Source organism: Gymnogyps californianus, chromosome 1, assembly GCF_018139145.2.
Source record: "Gymnogyps californianus isolate 813 chromosome 1, ASM1813914v2, whole genome shotgun sequence".
Taxonomy (NCBI): domain Eukaryota; kingdom Metazoa; phylum Chordata; class Aves; order Accipitriformes; family Cathartidae; genus Gymnogyps; species Gymnogyps californianus.
Genome location: NC_059471.1, coordinates 73,628,952 through 73,648,079, shown reverse-complemented (window position 1 = coordinate 73,648,079; position 19,128 = coordinate 73,628,952). Strand labels below are relative to the sequence as shown.

At 43.9% G+C, this 19,128-nt stretch overlaps 2 protein-coding genes across 2 annotated transcripts in view; one reads left to right on the top strand and one right to left on the bottom strand.

Annotated features, from left to right (window-relative positions):
• Window positions 1–4,220: 4,220 nt before the first annotated feature.
• Window positions 4,221–19,128, bottom strand: part of GABRA5 (gamma-aminobutyric acid type A receptor subunit alpha5) — a 57,233-nt gene continuing 42,325 nt past the window's right edge. Inside the window, exons 7-10 of the mRNA XM_050897615.1 lie at window positions 13,085–13,228; window positions 7,254–7,406; window positions 5,642–5,853; window positions 4,221–4,700 (exon numbers count right to left, since the gene is read on the bottom strand). Of these exons, the coding sequence (XP_050753572.1) occupies window positions 4,398–4,700; window positions 5,642–5,853; window positions 7,254–7,406; window positions 13,085–13,228 (812 nt within the window). The 3' untranslated portion in view covers window positions 4,221–4,397. The remainder of the gene's footprint in view (window positions 4,701–5,641; window positions 5,854–7,253; window positions 7,407–13,084; window positions 13,229–19,128) is intronic.
• The window catches only part of GABRB3 (gamma-aminobutyric acid type A receptor subunit beta3), a 197,736-nt gene continuing 190,143 nt past the window's right edge, over window positions 11,536–19,128 (top strand). The window contains exon 1 of the mRNA XM_050894733.1: window positions 11,536–11,636. Within this exon, the coding sequence (XP_050750690.1) occupies window positions 11,536–11,636 (101 nt within the window). The remainder of the gene's footprint in view (window positions 11,637–19,128) is intronic.

Sequence of the window (19,128 nt, the reverse complement as noted above, 5' to 3'; positions counted from 1 at the left end):
CGAGCCAAGATCTGGGAAATGCTCCCATCTCCCACAGTTCAGATGACATCAGTGAGTAATGGTCTCCCACGCAAACAGTTCCACTGACTGCAGAGAGATTTAAAATGTTAGGTGTTGTGTAGTGCGAGGCAGTGGCATTTAAGTATTCCAGCCTGGAATCGATCGGCTTATCGAAGCATCTCCCAAACTATGGGACAACACCTACTGTTCAGGAAGGAGCACACACTGCAAGGTGGCGGCTGCTTCTTCTATCATTTCAGTTCTCGGCAAGGATTAGGAGTGCGTGGGATTCTCCAAGAAATGTAAGATAGGCGGTTTCTTCAGGAAACTTCAACCTGGTTTAGCAAATCCACGATAACAGAATGAGCTCTAATCATTATTTTCTGCCTTTACCTTCAAACACAGAAAGCGACACTCAATATAACTGGAAGTGATTTATGTATAGAATGTCTGTGGTGCCATATGCCTTTGGCAGGTAATTATCAGGTCCTCTACACGTCAGGTAAACTCTGATAAATTGTTTACTAAAATAAAGCAAAGGGCCTGATCCTGCGACCATGCACCTCTGCTATTTGCAGGTAGTTCCGTATTCAGTGAAGACTTTCCATGTAAGTAAAATAGTTCAGATTTAGAGGTCTTGGCACTGAGTCCTGCAATGGAGACCAGAAAATGATGCTGAACCATTCAGGTTAAGAGTCAGACTTGGGTGTAAGCAAATGAAACAAAGCACAGAAAACCCTCTGGGGCAGACAGAATGGCTCTGGAGAAGATGCTGTAAAGATGGCTCTGAGTTTCTCGTTCATGTAGTGAAAAACCTCACACTGGAGGCTTTTTGTGGAAGTCTGAGGAAAGCATCCTCTGCAGGTTTGCAGATTGTTCATAGTTTTCAACAGTGTAGTACATACAGCCTCCATATTGTCCCAGAAGCACTCTGGTGCCACTTTCACAAGTACTGTGTGACCTAGGGTCTGACTAGGCATTCCTGCACTCCAGCCTTCTCTTGCAGAAAAACATTTGCTGAGTAGCTGTATGGGGTCAGGACAAAGGTCTGGATAGAGCAGTATCCTTCCTCTGAAAGTGGCCAGAAGCAGAGGTTTTCTGGGAAGAATAAGAGGAACAGGGCATGTATATATGACATTCCTCCCAAGTACTCCTTTAGCTTCTAGCAATTAGCGTCTCAGGATCCTGATATAGTTTCAATCTATTTAGAGAATTGTGCAAAAGTCCCACGCTCCAGATTGAACTTGAGCCCACAGAACCTGGTTTCGGTCAGTGACTGTGCAATTAGTTCCTTAATCTTTGGAACTTCATTGTTCAATAACTTTTTATTTTAAAACCCTACAACTACCTAATCTTCCTGTGGGGAAAAAAAACAAAACAAAACCAAACCCAAAACCAAACCCACCATGTTTTTCATGTAACTTGAATGTTTGGTATCTGAGGGGAAGAAGTGTTAAGAATCCAACTTTGCAACTGCAAATATTATCGTAAATAATAATGTGTGATAAAAAAGCTTGAGCCTGTGCCACCTGTAGGCTGCAAGAATGGTTGGGAAGAGAATTGAGCTGCCAGGTACGGATATATACCTGCCAACAACATGGTAGCATGTGTACATATGGGGTCAAAAAAACCGGCAAATCATCAAGTGGACTGTCTCCTGATGGGTCCTCACCAGCCCACCCATCATCCTCAGACACCTGGTTGAGGAAGATTAATTTGGTGCATTATGCTGTGTCACTGATGTTGCTAGAGTTACATCTCATCTGTTATTCTGGTGAGACTAGAAATGGCAAGCTGTTGGTAAATTGATTCCTAGCAAGAAGCCTTGTCCAGATGCGTTACGCAGGACACATCGATCTGCCATGAGTGTCAATGGCGGCCCTATCATCATCAACCACAGGAAAAGACTTGAGGGCAGTGAGCAAACATCTGTAGGGCTGCAGGCAGTTTCCCTCAGTGATTAACAAGACCCTACCATGCTGCTCATTTCATGGTCGCTTTGCCTTGCCGCAGGAGGAATGCGCACCCATATGAAGTTCTCCAGTCATCCCAACTAAGAGGAATTGTTATGTTTGCTAGCCCTGACAGCATGTTGGGCTCACCTCTCCTCGACTGGATATTCAGCCTCTAGGAGCCTAGCATGGCATTAATTGTACATCTCTATGGCCATAGGTAGAGGCAGAAGAGGCTGCAACTGAGAGGGTCTGTCTTGCATATGCAGAAAGAGCTGCTCCCCTCCACCAGTCGCCAGGTGGTTTTAGCTGTTTCGGAGGTGCTCAGTGAGTGAATCACTGGGGACATCCAGTACAATGTGCGTGCACTTCACTGCACTGCATCCCTATTGGACTTGGCAAAGCTATGTGCTCTTCACCAAGAAAACAGGAGGTCTTGTTGCCTCCAACCTTTTTGTGGGAATAACCTGCATGCAAGAAAAGAAATAGCCATGGGACTTTATAAAGTTTTGCCTCCCAATAGGCTCTGCAATTTTTCACTGTTTTCGATCCCCAAAGGGCCAGATTCATTGTATTCAGATACCATTACCCCACTTTTAAAAACAAAGAAATGATGAACAAGGAGGGGTGTGGCTGCTCAAAGCCACATGGGAAGCCTACATGAAAACAGAGATCCAAATCCTCACCTTGGCTCAGGATAGCACTGTAACTAATAGATGGGGATGCCCCTCCCGTGCTCCTCTTTACCAGCTTCCAGTCACCCGCTCAGTCCTGTGGCTTCTCCGTGGCCACTGAGAATTTGCAAATTTTTAATTCCACAGCATCAAACAAAAAGCTGCAAAAAGGAATAGGTGTGTGAGATTTTTTTCTCAGCAATGTTTAGGAATGAAGGGGATCAAGAGAAGACACACAAGAAGCCCAGACAGCTCCCCAGTCCCAGACCAGACCCACACCTCAAAGTGAAGCATGAACTCTCTTCTCTGTCCCAAACAGAACATGGAGCTGGTGCTCCACAGCAAGATATCACCTAATTCTGAAACATCTTGATTCACTGTCTTAACTCAGTATGTACCTTTCTGGGCAACAGTAAGGACGTGTCATGCGCACACATGTGCGTGCGTGTGTGCTTTCCAATTAATTCTTCCAGCTCTTGTGGTGATTTTTTGGTCTCTCTAAAAGGATAACCAGTATAAGAATGACATTTTGCAATCAAATGTTGAATGCATTTTTTATTTAAACATTAAGATTAAATTACAAAAGCTTCTGGAACAAGGAAAGGATGCCAAGGAGGAAAGAGCTGAAAACTCAGATTGCATTTTCTCATTCATTGTGAAAGCAAAACACATTGGCAGCAGCAAGGCGTTTTATAGAAAAGTTTCAGATGGACAGTACAAAGACCTTTCTGTCAATATTGTCACTGAAACACCTTGCTGTCACGAAGCACATCTTTTTGTCTGATCACACTTCTTAGGGTTGGCTGATTGGTTTTCATTGTGGGAAACAAGTAATAATTATTGCAGATTTACTGTAATTCTTTACTGTTAATCTCTGCTAATATAATGCAATCTTCTTCTTCGGAAAATGTCCAAACAACATTTACTTTACCCTAATAAAAATGTCTACTGCTGTTGTTAAAAGTTTTATTTGCACAATTATGTTCCTAATCTATGTTAATTTCATGCAATATATCTCTAATTTTTGGAATAAATACTGAGAATCATTCAAGAAAATTCCTTGGAATGCAAAATCCAAACAAACTTCATGTTTTCTTTTAAGGGCAAGATTCCACCACCTTTATTTACACAAGTAGCATCCTGCTCCCTATGTTACTTCACTGCAAGCTAGAGGCTCCAGCAGTGAAAATCGGCATAGCCCCATTAGGATTTACTGCATTGTATCAACTTCCAATGAAAATTGGGCTGAGCAGTTTTATCTGTGGAGTAATGCACTACCTATAACCAGTAAAGGTGCTCAAACATAGCCCTACACTTAATAATTTGGCACATTTACAACTGGCGTTACTCAGTAACTTATCAGATGACAATAGTGGAGCTCTTCTGTAAAATATAGGTTAAGCCTATATTTGTATGACTGTACATCTGAAGTATAAAAACCACGATATGTAGTACACTTGAACAGTTAAAAAATATAACTTATTTTATTTGTAAACTATCAATGCAAGATACTCAGCAGCAAAGAAGCCATGTTCAATGCCTTCTGATCTTTTATAAAGATCTGTTGCTGTAAGTAATATAATCGTCTCCGAAACATCTGAGGTTACATGTAGAAACAATCAAGGCAATATTATTTGTACATATTATTAAACATGCAAAAAACTTCCTGAAGAATATTGCCCAAATGTAGAAAGTCGTCTGGATCTCAAATTTTCCTTGGTAGCATCTGCTTTGTAAGTATGGCTCACATGTGGCTTTAGAGTCCTTCAGTTTATTTTGGAGAATTGGCACCTTTAATAACAGGCTCCCTATTCAAATATGTGGCCCAGTAAACTAAGTTAAAAGTTCCAAACAGCACTGGAAAAATTATCCGGGACATTTTGTCAATCTTACTGATGCTGTTGTAAGTCTTTTTGCTTTCAGCGGGCTTTTCTTCTGCAGACTTCACTGGAGCAGATGCAGTGTTCGAGATGACAGATGGGGCTGAGTCCTTTGGCATGTTTGGTGCGGGGGTCATCTTCCCAGTGCTGTAAGTATTAGTTGATTTAGTTGCCAGCAACTCGCGCTCTTTTTTCTGCAATATAAAGAACAAAACGTTAGACCACAGGAATGGAAAGTGGAAACATGTTCTCAAGATATTAACCCAAAAATCTAAGTACCGTAATCAATCATGCTAACAAATGCCTGTTGGTTATTCCGACTTTGACTACCAAACAGCTGTTTCTGCCTTCATTTTATAGCCCTTACTCAGGTTAAACTTTCCCTGATGCCAGAGAAAGCTAAGAGCGGACGGCCGGACCCGGATCCCACCTGGTGTGTGCATTAGCAGCTCTTTTTGTCAGGGCGATGCGGTCATGCACCTGCAGAGGTTGCGGCCCCGCAGGCAGCTGCCAAGACACGAACCTCACCCTCCTGGCTGCAGCAAGGAGTGTGGGGAAGGGCTCATTGCCCCTGCCAGCTTGCCCTCTTTGTCTTGCTCTTTCGGGATGCCTGCAGGTACAAGCTCTCTCTAGATCATTTGCTAAGAGTCAGTCCTGTTCCAAAATTTGCATTTCAGCATGAAACCTCAAAAGTTTGTGTTTTCACAGAACCGCTCTTTTGTTTCTTTTTTACTGGGGATACTGTGGTGGGACCCTGACTCATGGAGCTCAGTGTGAGCTTTATCATTTATTTGGGAGAGCACATAGGGAGTGCTCTGCCAAGATATGTTTCATAGTATATGTCTGCTGTTATCAGAAGTGTGGTCACTGAAATCCCATGCCACGTGTACTCAATGCGCTATATCCTTCAGAAAACAATCCTCTTCATATAGATGGTACAGACTGATAATTTATCTCTGTGAAGAGAAGAAAGCATATTTCCTTGCAAATCTTCCTCTATAGGAAGGTGAAAGTATGTCATGAGGTAATTAAATACCTTTTTCATGAAGAAGCTGAAAAGTGTCCAGTCAGTTATTTGAATTACGCTGAGTACCTGCTTTTTATTCTAGGTATTTAAAAAATATAAGGTAAGCACCTTGATTTTAGCAGCTTCCAGGGCTTTTTTGCCATCCCATGCCCAACTCCTCTTGGTGAAATAGTTGACTGTTGCAAATTCAATCAATGCGGAAAATACAAAGGCATAGCAGACAGCTATAAACCAGTCCATTGCAGTAGCGTAGGCCACTTTTGGCAAAGAGTTACGGGCACTGATACTTAAGGTGGTCATGGTGAGGACTGTTGTTACTCCTGTAAAGAAGGAAAAAAAAAAGAGGCAGAGATCAGTTTGGTAGCCCTTACGAGATCCCTAACAAGTTACGAGCAGGCCCCAATTCAGCAGGATGCCTAAGAAGGCCACATGAAGTCAGTCAGTGTTTGCATATTACAGTCCAAAAGAGTAAGATACTTTGCTCCCCAAGAAAAAATGAAAGCCTCAGCCCTCAGGTGTTCACTTCTGTGGTGTTCTGTTACCTATAGTTATAGTGTATTTAAGGAAGTATTTTTAGGGGTAACGCAAACCCAGCTGTTACATAAACCAAAACCTTTACTGGTATTTTACCCCTGTACACTGATCCATGGTATGTATAGAGTGTCCCTTGTTAAGTGGTACATTATAAAATCAGTGAGCAACCTGTTCAGCAGTAACTGTCAGAATAAAGTGGGATTACTGATTTTGTTTTCTTGCATGAACATTTTATGTATGAAATTGTTGGCTGTTACTGATTTCCTTGACTGCAGCTCCTCCTTTCCCATAGGCCAGTAAATGACAGAGCTGCCGCTACTTTCATCTGTGGAAGGAAGCTCCCAATAGGACAAAATTCAACTCTCAGTTACAGCTTTGTAAACCTAGAATGGATACCACTGGTCAGCAAATCGATGCTGGTACCTGTATTCTCCCCATACAGCTTGCTGAACTGATTTTTGATCAAAGCTGCCGACTGATTTCAGGAGGTTTGTAGAGAAGAATGACTCTTTTAATAACAGCTGAATGAAGTTTTACAAAATAAACTGTTCCTGCTCCCCTCATTTTTCATCTAGTGAAAATTTTGTATTTCATCAGCCTTCACTTAAGATTTTGTTTATTTTCTGCAATCTTCTAGTAATAAATCAAGTCATTTAAGAGACCCCGAAGGATTTTTCCATGACAACTTCTGTCGTAAATATACGTTTTCTAAATGCAAAATCATATTAATTTGTTTGATGGTAATAGAGATAATTGTCACTAATTAACCTCTACACGGTTTTCCCAGATAAACATCTTAAAACAGAGATAAACAAAATGTCTTGAAGTGAAATCTGTTTCAAATGCTTAGCTAGAGTATGATAATATGTGTGATTTTTTTGTTCTAAACCATCCAGTATTTTACCCGACTGCAAAAAAACCCCCACAAATCACACCAATCTGATTCTTCTGTCTTCTGTCCTTAACCTTCATATAATTGATTCTTGAGCAATTTCTGTCATAACTTTACCAAAAAAGCCCAGATAGTGTTTTTAAATGGATTTTGAGTTTAAACTGGAAGGGAAGGGAACATCTAGAACATCTCAAGCGGAAATAAGCATTAGTGCACTGTGGTTTTGTTAGAGCAAATCACTTCCAAAAGCCAGACCGATCCTTCCCGCGTGCTGGGAGAAAGTGGAATACTCACCAAAGACAGTCCTAGCAGGGACAGATTCTCTGTTTAGCCAAAACGACACTTGCGATAAGATCACAGTCATAATGCAAGGAAGGTACGTCTGGATGACAAAATAACCAATTTTTCTTTTCAGATGAAAATGGGCTGTCATAATAGTATATTCACCTAGAAAGAGAAAAATGCGCATGTGGGTAAAATAAGGGAGGCTTACTGATTTAGGGACTTAAGCAGGCCAGCTCCACCCCCCCCATTTCAGGATACCATTCAGCCATTCTTAATTGCATGAAAAATGTCTGGATTTCCACGCTGTGGAAAACCAGGACTTGAGACAGAGGTGCTGCTAGGTCTTGCTAGTCTTCACATTCAGTCCCCAAAAGCAGAAGACAACGACTGACTACTTCTACTGCACTGAAAAGCTGCAGTCCTTTTATGCACCTAGGACGTCTTGATGTTCACAGGCTTACAAAATCCGGGTTGCTGGCACTGCCTCAGCCCTGCCTGGTTTTGACTCAGTCCTACAAACTGTCTTACCAGAGTAACGATTAAGGCCCTCTACTCTTAGAAACCTGATTTAGCAGCAGGACTTAACCTCATTAGGGCAACTGTTACTGCCAAGCCATCAGTTTTCAGGAATGAGAACAGGTCCAGACGCTCCTGCGCTGCACTTTAGGGACTGCCTGTCCCAGTGTCGGTGCTGCAAAAATTGCAGTTTTGCACATGGATCCTGGGCTGTCTTATTGATCTGAGTACCTAAACCCATCAGATTGCTCCTCCAGAAAAAAAAAATCCCTCTAGGGCATACAGTTTTCCTAGAATTTGGTACACCTTAGCCCTTGGAAAGGTAATCTGTTTCTGGATAGACATTGTGCCATGTCTTGTTCACTTGTGCAATGAATATTGTACTGCCTGCATGGAGAATTCACTGAAAGCTGCCACTAAATTCCATGTCTTTTTTATATGCCAAATTCACAGCATTGCCTTAATCTGTCTTTTGTCAGGTCCTCTGAATTTCAATAAAAGCCAAAAAAAATGCACTCCAAAATCAACAGACCAGCTGTCACCTTCCCTAATGTTTCAGAAAAAATCAAAACTTAACTGGTTCTTTCAGACTGTTCCTGGAATACCATATAGTTGTTACTGAAGGCTATTCATTGATGGTAACTGCTCCCCAAAGCCAAAATCTTGCTAGCTAAAAACAGGCTACTATTTGCCTAGGAAAAACAGGAGTAAAAACAAAATGTAAGAATAAAAAACAACCAACCTCTTCAAGCCCCAACAGATCTCCACTCACATTGACATCAAATTAGTTTAAAAGCATGCACGGTTCAGTTGGGTACTGATGAATCAGAGTAATGCCTGTTCTGAAATATGTATTGTCCTCCAAGAACAAAACAAATATAGCTATAATCTCGGTTGCAAGACTTGACGGTTAGTCTCTATAGACCAGCCACAAAAATAAAATATATAACAGTCTGATTCTGCCTTGAGTGAATAGCCCGAGTTGAGCTGCGGCCAGCATTGCTAAGCAGTTAGATTTGGCAGATTATTTCTAAGTGACAATATGGCTTATTAGCAGAGAACAGGTCTGCAGTGAAAGGGCTTTTGCAGATATAGCTGCACTGATATGTTATGCTAGAGGAGCTCTGTTATTCTGGATGAAGTTTACAGACCTGGTTCGTGCTGAGGATTTTAGACAGAAAGACTGGAATAGCACAGAAATACTTTACCTGACAGCCTGCCTCAATCTTTATGACTTTCTTCTGGAGTCTGATTTTCTGGTGAAATGGTTCCCTGAAGAGGAATGTGGAGATGGACAGGGAATGCTGTGAAACTGGGGAGAAAATCCCTGTGAAGCAACGTCTAATTCCCTTCCATTTAGTGTAATTTTGAACCAGGGATGCTGAACACGCTGTGGTCTCAGGAGGAACCCCACTTGCTCTTTATTTAGGAGCATTTTGGTTGTGGCTTGCCCATAAAATATGCCAGGAGCAGCAGAGTCTATGTGCCTATAATCTGTTTCTGAGTTGCTACTGCACTGGGATGTGTTCAAGTCACAGTTTCCCTGCTTGCTAAGGAGTGACGATGTGCATTATTGATTTTGACAGTATGCTTTCGGAGCCGGAATAAAAAAACTCTACACAGCTTCAGCAGAGCAACAGGATCCCTTTTTTTCCTTTTTAAAATGCAGAAAATGAATGCCTACATTTTGATGGCCCTCCACAGCTGATTTTTTTCTTATCATTTTCTTTAACCTATCAAAGTTCTTGTCTCCACTGAAATAATGATATAACCTTGATTTTGTACTTGTTTATTCCAACCGATATCTTCTCCAATTTCCCATGCTGTCCCTTTCAAAAATGCCTGCAGTAGGAATGCTTCCTCCAGCAGACTTAGGGCTTAAACCCCACAGCTTGGTTTTTAATGTCCTGGGCCCACTGCTTAAAGTAAAGCTAAAAGCTGCCTGAGTTGGCCTTTTGTTTATATAGAACAAAATGCTGGCTCTGTTGGAGTGGCAAAGCTCCCTTGTACTTCTGTAAGGCCACTGTTTATCCTTAGACCATAAGCTTTCTTGAGCAAGAGCTAATTTTTGTTATAGGTTTATGTAGCACTTAAAAGAGAATCCTGTTCCTGATGGGGTCCACTCATCACTGCACAAAACAATTTTAATAACAAATTTAGCACTAATGAAAAGCCTTAGAGTGGGAATGGCTGCATTTCTTCACAGAGCTATGCTACTGTGCTGCTGCTGGTCTTAAGGGTTTTTTAATGCTTTAAAAGCTGCTACAGTGTATTTTTTGGTATCTACATGATGAAGTTCTGGAGATCATGCTTACTAATTTTCCAGGATCTTGCATGTATTCTTCCATTGCCATGATGCTGGGATTCAATACAGTATTTTAATGAGGCTGGACCAGCCCCCAGGCTTGTTTGTTTACTGGATATACCTGGGCTCAGGTGTATCAACAGCTGTTCTGGCGAGATCCTGACATTAGGTCTGTGATGCTGCATCCCTGACCACGCTGACACACAGAATATTTTGGCCCATGAGAAATGCCTGTGTCCTTTTTATAGTGATGCAGGGGAAAGATTCATCTCAGGGAAAAACCAGAATTATTTGGTGCAAAATGAAGGGCTGAATGCTTCTTTTATTATTTAGGCTTTGGATATTTCAGAGCTTAGGCTCCAGCTGGCAGAAGATAAAAGAGTGGGTTTTTGTTTTGTTTGGTGGCACTGCAGATCCTAAGTTAGCAATGCGAGATTCTGGGTATGGGGAACAGAACTGGGCAACCATTTGTGGAAAGCAGCAAGATCCGCTTGGACCCAAATCCCATATCGATTGTTTTCAGCACTTGTACCACCATAACAGATGTTGGGCCTGTTGCAAGCAGTGTGAGTAGTCAAATATCTTCTTTTTGGGGGGAATGACATTTGGGGATGTTAGCACCAAGGAAAAAAAAACCAAACAGGTGGCACATGTCCGAGCTATCTTCTGTGGCATGGCTAAAATATTCCCAATTTCAAGACTGGTTGGTGAATTGGGAGTGCCAGGATATTTTTTCTGAGAAGACAGCCAAACTTAGCAGCTTGCCTACAAAATCAGCAGAATCCCAAGGGATTGGTGCAGGTCCAGCATTTCCATTTAAAAAAAAAAAGTCTGCTAGAAAGGAGAGCATAAACATCCTATGACATGCACAAACATTTTGCCTATGCAACTGCAAGGGCTGTGTAGTTTGACTTGCGTGTCAAAAAACCCACAAAAGATCCCAGCACTTGGATTTGTGCAATAGCTATTTGGCTTTTCTTTTTCACATTCAACAATTCAATAGAAGGAAGAAATGCCTTAGATGGCCGTTCATAAGTAACCCTGATTACTGGCCTCCTACAAGCTTGATGAAGTCCAGAAAATCCATCGCTGACTGATGCTTTCCCTGGGCAAAATCGGATTTTTGTATTTTGCTAATCCCTGGTTACAATCTGTGTCCTGCTCTTTGTGATCCACCCTGCAATCAGAATCCAGCCAGCCCAGATGTAACCCGGGACATTAATACAAAATCTTGACGTTGGAAAACAAGCATTTATTAGCCTAAATCTTAAGATACAGGAGGGAGGTTTCTACTGGGCAGAAACTTTGGGGGTTGCCTGAAGAGTCCTCTGTTTCCTTGGGCTGCGGAGTACAAGGAGCTTTCACAGGCAAAGCTGCAAACTGGAAGTGGCCTGGAGCTGACACGCTGGAGCACTCACTGCTGGGCTGGATGGTTTTCTTGCTCTGAGGAGCAGGATCAGCTTGTAGGAGATGCCCCAGTACATCCTCTGGATCTTTTTCTTGGCAACAATGAAGGCGAGAGGGGAGCTGCCGTTCATTGCAGAAAACAACGCGGCTATGATGGTAAACTGGTAAGGAAAAAAGTGTCTTTGCTCTTTAATGGGAGATAGCGTACTCGTCCTCTTTCTGCAGCAGTGGCTGCTCTGACTCTGTCTATATGCTTCTCTTGACTTTAGGTATCTTTGCTTTAGCAACAGCTTTGTGTCTCCTGAAATGGGCAAGGGAGGGGGTGAAGCTCTATAGGATGGAGACGGTGGTTGTGTTTAGTGGCTCTGCTGTGCTGCCCAAGGCAAGCCCTCCCTCACTTTGTGTCCTGTTTGGACAGTAAGCGGGAAGCTCAGCTGCCCCCTCTTTATTTGCCATGTTTGGACAGTTTGAGCAGAAAGCTTTACGCGCCTTCATGTTTCGGTCCAGCTAACTTTGCGTGCAAGTGTATGTGTACCTGTTTTCACATCTCCTAAATTTCCTGTGGATAGTAACAGGTTCCTAACTCAATCTATACCTTGTCCTCTCCAATCCTGCCTTCAGCTCAAAGCCCGTCATTTTTCACCAGGGACACAGTACATCACCAGAAAACTCTGTTGTGCTTTGCCAGCAGGAATTGCTCCCAGCCGTGTCGCTGCAGGCTGCCCCCCTTCCCCACCCCAAGCCCCGCGCAACCAGCGGCAGTGGAAATCCCTCTTCCCTTCACGGCAGGCTATTTCGTTCCCCCCCTACCGCCTCCCCCCCACCCCCCCTGGATGCCACTAATGCTCTCCAGACGAGTGCATTGTGTAACCTGGTTAAGCCCCCCCGTCCTGCTGAGCCCACGTGATCCCTGTCCGGGCCTCGACCCCCCCGGGAGTTCCCCCCCCGCCAGTGCGCGCCCAGGGCTGCCCTTGAGTGGGAGCCTGAAGAAGCAGGGGGGCATGGCTGACGTGGGTGCCCGGCCTGGGATTAAAGCTTCTTTGCCTCCCTAATGCTGCCACATCTGGCGCCTCCGCTTGCAGGCCGGGAGGAAATGGGAATCCTCGGGGTTTGCACCTCCTCTCCGGCCACATGGTCCCCCGGCCACGCTGCAGAGCCACGACACAGCCCACGCCTGCCCTCTGCTCCCTCCCCCCCGCGCGGTTTCATCAAGCAAATCATTTTAAAGCGATGATTGAAACGGATCAAATGCGTGGGTGGTGTTTGCCTCCCGGGGTGGTTCCTCCCACAGGGAAATAAGCCAGCAATAGCGCTGGCAGCCTCAGCAAAGGCGGTCGCCAAGAAGCTGCGTGCAGCTTCTCCAGCGTTCCTGTTAAATAGCAGGAGCTTGGCTGCACCTTCAGCAACAGCCTTGCGACGTACCTAAGAGCCAGCATATAAGCCTCTCAGTGTTTCAGTGCCTCTGCTAAGGAGCCAGGAAGCTGCACGGGATCTCCCTAGCACTCCATGTCCCACAGATGCTTCCCTAGCCTCCCTGCAAAATAACCAGAGCCTGTGGACTTCTCTCCTGCTCCAGCTATCAGCAACCATGGGATGAAAATATTCTCCCTACCTGTACTGGTACTGATGTTTTCAGTTCCTACAGTTTGTCCCATCAGGTGGTACTGGTTAAGTCGTGAGCCGTCTTCGGCCACCACAACAGACGTTGTGGTGCTATTAGTCCACACATAGATCACTTCAGAATTGGGGTAAGCATCTGTCAACAAGGGGGAAAAAAGACAATGATGAGTAAAAAACACTGTGTAATATTTTAGTGGATCCTTAGATGATAAATGGTGGGGAGAGGGAAGAATGGAGGAGTGAGAGTGAATGGAGAAAAACAAATAAAGATGATATAATCATGTTCCCATATGCCCAGCTCAAAAAAATATTAGGTTGAAGCCTTGTAACATAACAGATGTGTGGGATGGTTTGTCAAAGGCTGGAACAGTGGAGGTATAAATATAATCTATCACAACCACTCGCTTTGGGAGAAAGCAGCTCAGACCTATACTCACCTAGCTGGCAGCTCCTAAGCCCCAGCAAGCTGCAAAAGGCATTTTGCTGAAATCCCCCCTCAAAAGGACTCAGGCACCTTACGTGCCTGGACAAAGGGGACCCTCTGTGTCTCGTCCCATCTCCAGGATAAAATACTAAGTGACGCCCTGTGCAAGTGCGGGGTCTGGTGTGTGTGTGCTGACTTTGGGATATGTACGCGTGGATGGGGGGGTAGGTCTTGTGTGCAGGTGACGGCTGTAAATGAAGGAAGCCGGGATGTGTCTGCCTGTGCCTGCGATGCTGAGGAGCAGAGACAGGGTTCAGGGGTGAGACTGCATGAAGGAGAGTAGGAGTGTGGCGGGGTTGTGCGTACCGGAGCGAATGAGTGGTGGTGTGGAAACACCTGCACACCTGGAGATGCGAATGTGGTAAGATTTATCTCACATTCATTTGGAAGTCCTAGGAAATAAAGGTGGTACTGCCAACTCATTCCTTCCTCTATAATGTTGCTGTTACTTTTAATGCCCTAACACCTGGAGTAATTACAGTATTATAAGGGAATCTCACTTTTCTTTTAGAAAGACAGTCAATGCTGGTTTTATTTTTTGAGCCTTCTCTGCAGATAGTCTCAAAAAATCCAGGAGCTGACTATACATTTAAATATATTTTATTTAATTTAAGTAGCTCTCACACTTTTTAGAACACCTCGATCATTGAAAGCTTTCAGGTAACATTACTGCAGGCATGTTACAGTAGCCTGGAGTCCATTGTACTAAAATCTCTGGAAAGCAGGCAAGGCTTAGTCTCCAAATAGGAGGTGAAAAGCAGGTAGAGTTGGAAGCAGTCTGAAGTCAAATACTAATATCTCACCTTCTGCACTCTGTAACTTGTAAGTTGGGGGTGCAGAATGTTTCCTTCTGGAAAAACTCACATCCTAGTTCAATGCAATCTGTGCAGGAGGCAACACACGGTGACTTTCCAGATAAGGACTTGAGAGTCAAGGGCAAGAGGTTATCTTGAAGGATCGTGCGTACTGGCTCCATCAGACTGCAAGTGTTGTTCGCTAGAGCTAGTAAGTTGTCTTGGAAAGCCACAGCTCCATGGAGGACTTAAAAAATTTCACAGACAGTGGGTCAACATGAGCTTCTGAGGCACTGCAATGGCAAGAAATATGCTAAGGCTGTCCCTGGATCCATGCAACCAAGACCGTCAAGCAGAAAATGGGAAGCGATCCCGGTTCAGGTTAAGAGCATATGTGCATAGCACAATGAGCTGCAGATCACTTGGATGCTGGAGTAGGTAGCAGGGAAGAAAGCAGCACCTTGTTTTCACTGTTGTTAATCTTCTCGTGGCGTCTGTGGGAAGTGCTGCCAGAGGCAGGACACTAGGCTAGATACACCTTTGGTCTGACTGTTTATGGCTATTTGTACATTGTTGTCCACACCTCAGAAAAGATAAGGAAATAATGAGGACAGAGATGGGGAGAGAGTTCAAAAGAGGGTCACAAGTATCTCCAGGGACTGGAAAACAAGTCATGATTTGAAGCTTAAAGAGCTCAACTTATTTAGCTCACTGACGAGAAGCTGAGACGTGACTCAAGCGCTGAGTATAGATACTTGCATACAGAAATCTAAAACCAGGGTGGATTTCTTGTACTACTGACAAAAGGAAAAGAAAAATTCAGTGCCTGAAAGATGGTTTCAGGCAGATTCAGATGAAGAACAGGACACAATTTCCTAACTGGGGGGTGGGGTAATTAAACAGTGGATAACCTGAGAAAAAAAATATGGACTACTGTCACTGGAAAGATAATGATGGGATGAGATCTTTTTTGTCACATATCTGACAGTTATTGCTGCTGTATTCAGGGCTGGCGCTGGTCCAGGGTTTGGAAGTTGAGGATCTACAAATTCTCCATCTCTTGTTAGCCATGCAGCTATGCAGGACTGCCCACACGCCTTCCATGTGCTTGTATTTGTAGCTGTGCAGTAAAATTACTGTAATTACATCTCATGATCCGCTTTGAAAGGCTAAGAAGGAAAGTCTTCCCTATTTCAAAATATTTGCATCACAAAAAGCGATGGAATTTCACCTTCCCTTTGGAGCTGAGATACTTTCTCATCTCAGAGATGATTGCAAGTTCACAACATGTTGTAAATAATTCCAAAGCCAGATATGGAGAAGGCAAGTAGGAGGAGATGGGTCCATTTAAAAAGGTGCTGCAGAAAGCCCTCCTTTTTAAATGCTTATCTGGTATATGTTGTTCATGTGCTGATATCCCCAGTGAATGTTAGATTTGTGTAGGCAGATTTGGGATTGTCAGAGAATTTGATTTTTACCTATGTTACTTCCTGTGCAAAAACCCAGCATTGGACTTCTTGCTGGGATGATCCAGATGTATCCCACCTCAGCAGTTCCCTGTTACTGCAAGGATCCCAGGCACTGGGATAATTGGGTTTGTCCTGTTTTCTGCCAACGACACACAATAATTCAGCCCGACTAGGCACTTCCCAGTGAGAGCACTGTAACTAAATTCCACTGAAATTGCAACCACACAGGAACATAGGCCTGTAAGGCTTAACAAGTATTCAGATGCTTTAGTTCTCTGCTCTGCCTAGCCTTGGGGGTCCTAAAATAAATCAGTGCCTCTGCTTTGAATTGCAGCCTTTACTGGGTACTTAAACACACGCACCAGTACAGGGTTGGAGGCTCCTACTCTGGAGAAGCTATCCTGGTTTCAGCTGGGATAGAGTTAATTCTCTTCTTAGTAGCTGGTACAGTGCTGTGTTTTGGATTTAGTGTGAGACTAATGTTGATAACACGCTGATGGTTTAGTTGTTGCTAAGTAGCGCTTATCTTAAGTCAAGGATTTTTTTCAGTTTCCCATGCTCTGCCAGCAAGCAGGTGTGCAAGAAGCTGGGAGGGAGCACAGCTGGGGCAGCTGACCTGAACTAGCCAAAGGGGTATTCCATACCATGGAACGTCATGCCCAGTATATAAACAGGAGGGAGTTGGCTGGGAGGGGCAGATCGCTGCTCGGGCATCGGTCAGCGGGTGGCGAGCAACTGCATTGTGCATCACTTGTCTTTTCTCGGGTATTATTTCTCTTTTTTTTTTGGTTATATTCCTTTTCATTACAATTTTTTTATTATTATTATTATTATTATTATTCTTAGTTAGTAGTGTATTTTATTTTACTTTAGTTATTAAACTGTTCTTATCTCAACCCACGAGTTTTGCCTTTTAATTTTTTCCTCCTCCCCACCCCACTGGGAGGGGGAGGGGGAAGCGGCTGCGTGGTGCTTAGCTGCTGGCTGGAGTTAAACCACGACAGAAGCCCAGCACCTCCTCCTGTAAAAAAACAGCTGTAATTCAGACAGAGGCCAGAAGGTGCCAAAACTCCACCCAGATCTCGCAGGTATGCCCAAGCAATACTTCGTGAGGCTGCTTTCTTTCCAAACCATGGCAGGGAAGGGAGGCTGCCTGTCCCAGGCCAACTGGTGAGAAGAGAGAGCACTCAGGCAGGCAAGAGCAGAGCTTGAGGCCAGTCCCTGCCTGGGAGGAGGACTCCAGCCTGTAGGTCCTCTCTCACAGGAAAATATCTATTGCGAGGCTACAAGACAGAGAGCTGTGCCACTGCTTGGCCAGGAGCAGAGCATCTACAGGAGAAGGGAGAACAGCCCAGTTAGAAGAGGTTCTTGTGCAGGAGCAGGATGGTTATAGGCAGAGCTTTAAGACACAAGAGGGTAACAGATGTGTCCCTGCAGAGCCCAATCCAAACCAATGCAACCTGCAGTGATTTTCCCCCCTCAGAAGTCTGTCACATTAGGAACAGGATGAATTTACCCCAGTCTAGAGATATTCTATTGTGATGGATCACATACATGATATGATCCTCATCTATCTTCCCTGCATATGTAAGAAAACATGGTCTGTGTTTTAAAATCTGTAATATAAGAGTTTTTGCTTAGTGCCTCCTTTCCTCACTGTAGGCCAGGCTCTGAGTGTCTAAGCCTCCTTGGGAGAAAGAGAAGAATGGAGAAAATGTCAAAACATGAATGTGAATGTAAAAAGATACAGCCGCCCCCTCAGTCCATACACACCCTTGAGAGAAACTTACAGCTCTGACAGGAAAAAGCCACTCCATGCACCTTGGTGTGGAAGCTGAACCACTGACCACCTCTTTTCTGGTCATCTAGATAAACCTCCAGGTAGATAAACCTGTGTACTTGTAGCAGGTAGTTGTCTTCCTACTGCAAACCTTCTGCCACATCTTCCCAGAAACCTCAAACTCCAATTATCCCGAACTTGACTACCAAAAGCTCCAGCTCTGCTGCTGATAACCCATGCAGTATAATTAGGCACAGTCATATTGAAAGCTGAAAGTGTGGGAGTAGTCTAGAATAATGTTATTTTGCTATCAGGATAGAGCAGGTGCTAATGGAGAGATGGTATTATTCACTGTCATACCAAATTGTGTAAAAACCCTCTTCCACTTAAGCAAAGCTTCCAGTAGGTTGCCTACCAGCCATGCTTGCTGAAGGACTGAAGAACTTCAGCTCATGCTTTCTAGAGTTATGAGAAAGGTTTACTGCTGATAAGGGAATACGGCCCTCATCTCCTCTACATGGCACACAGAGTGGGGACAAGAAGTCTCCCAAAGGGTGACAGAAAAATGTAGTAGAGGCTTTGGGTTAGCAAGCTGGGAGAATGCTGCTGGTGTTGCTGTAAAAGCACACTTAAATTCAAAGCCACTGAAAATCCAAGTGAAACTGCTTGGTGTTTATTCTACTTTAAGCAAGTGGGCTTCTTCTGTTTTTATGAATCCAAATAATTAATTTGGTGTTCTTTACAATCATTTTACTGGCTTGCCAAAGAAAGGGGGAAGCCTCGTTAAATTATTCTTTCTCTTCTAAGCCTGCTGTTTCAAAAAGCAAAAAAAAAAAAAAGGTAGCAGTTGAGATGAACAGCTAAAATTACAGAGAGGTATAACGTTATTAAAAGTGAGAAAATGACAACAGACATTTATTTCTAGTGGACATTTGATAAATGGCTGCAGGCTTATCACCTACCAGAATGATGAAATGAGTAATTTCTTCTCCTATCTGTTTATTGACAAGCAGATCCATTTTTCTGCATTCTAACATCCAACACACACCACGAAATGTAAAAACAGTAAAGATCTCCCTTGCTCTTCTCCCACCCTCTTCCTGCTCATGTATGTCTGGCAAGGAAAGCATGACATGGTCTTTCTTACGCCAATGAACAGAGGGCAGGGGAGCGACCACAGCCAAAGGGAGGACATACATTAAGACAAAGCCTGACAAAGCAGAGCAGCCAGTTGGTAAGACCTGGAGGATCCCTGCCATTCGCCTTGGCACTGAGGGGTGCCCTGTTTTCCCTGTTTTCATTTGCGAATGAAACAGTGTGAGCAGTGCAGCATCCTCCCATACGTTCAAAAAGCAGCCCACAAGCAGGGAACCTTCTCCTGCCACTGCCCCCACCACAGGGCAGTGGTGGCACCTGTGGCTACTGACAGACACTCTCCCTTCTTGCCTTTCTTTCTCCTCCATATTGGAATAAACTCCGGGGCGGGGCGGGGGGGGGGGAAGTGTTTCT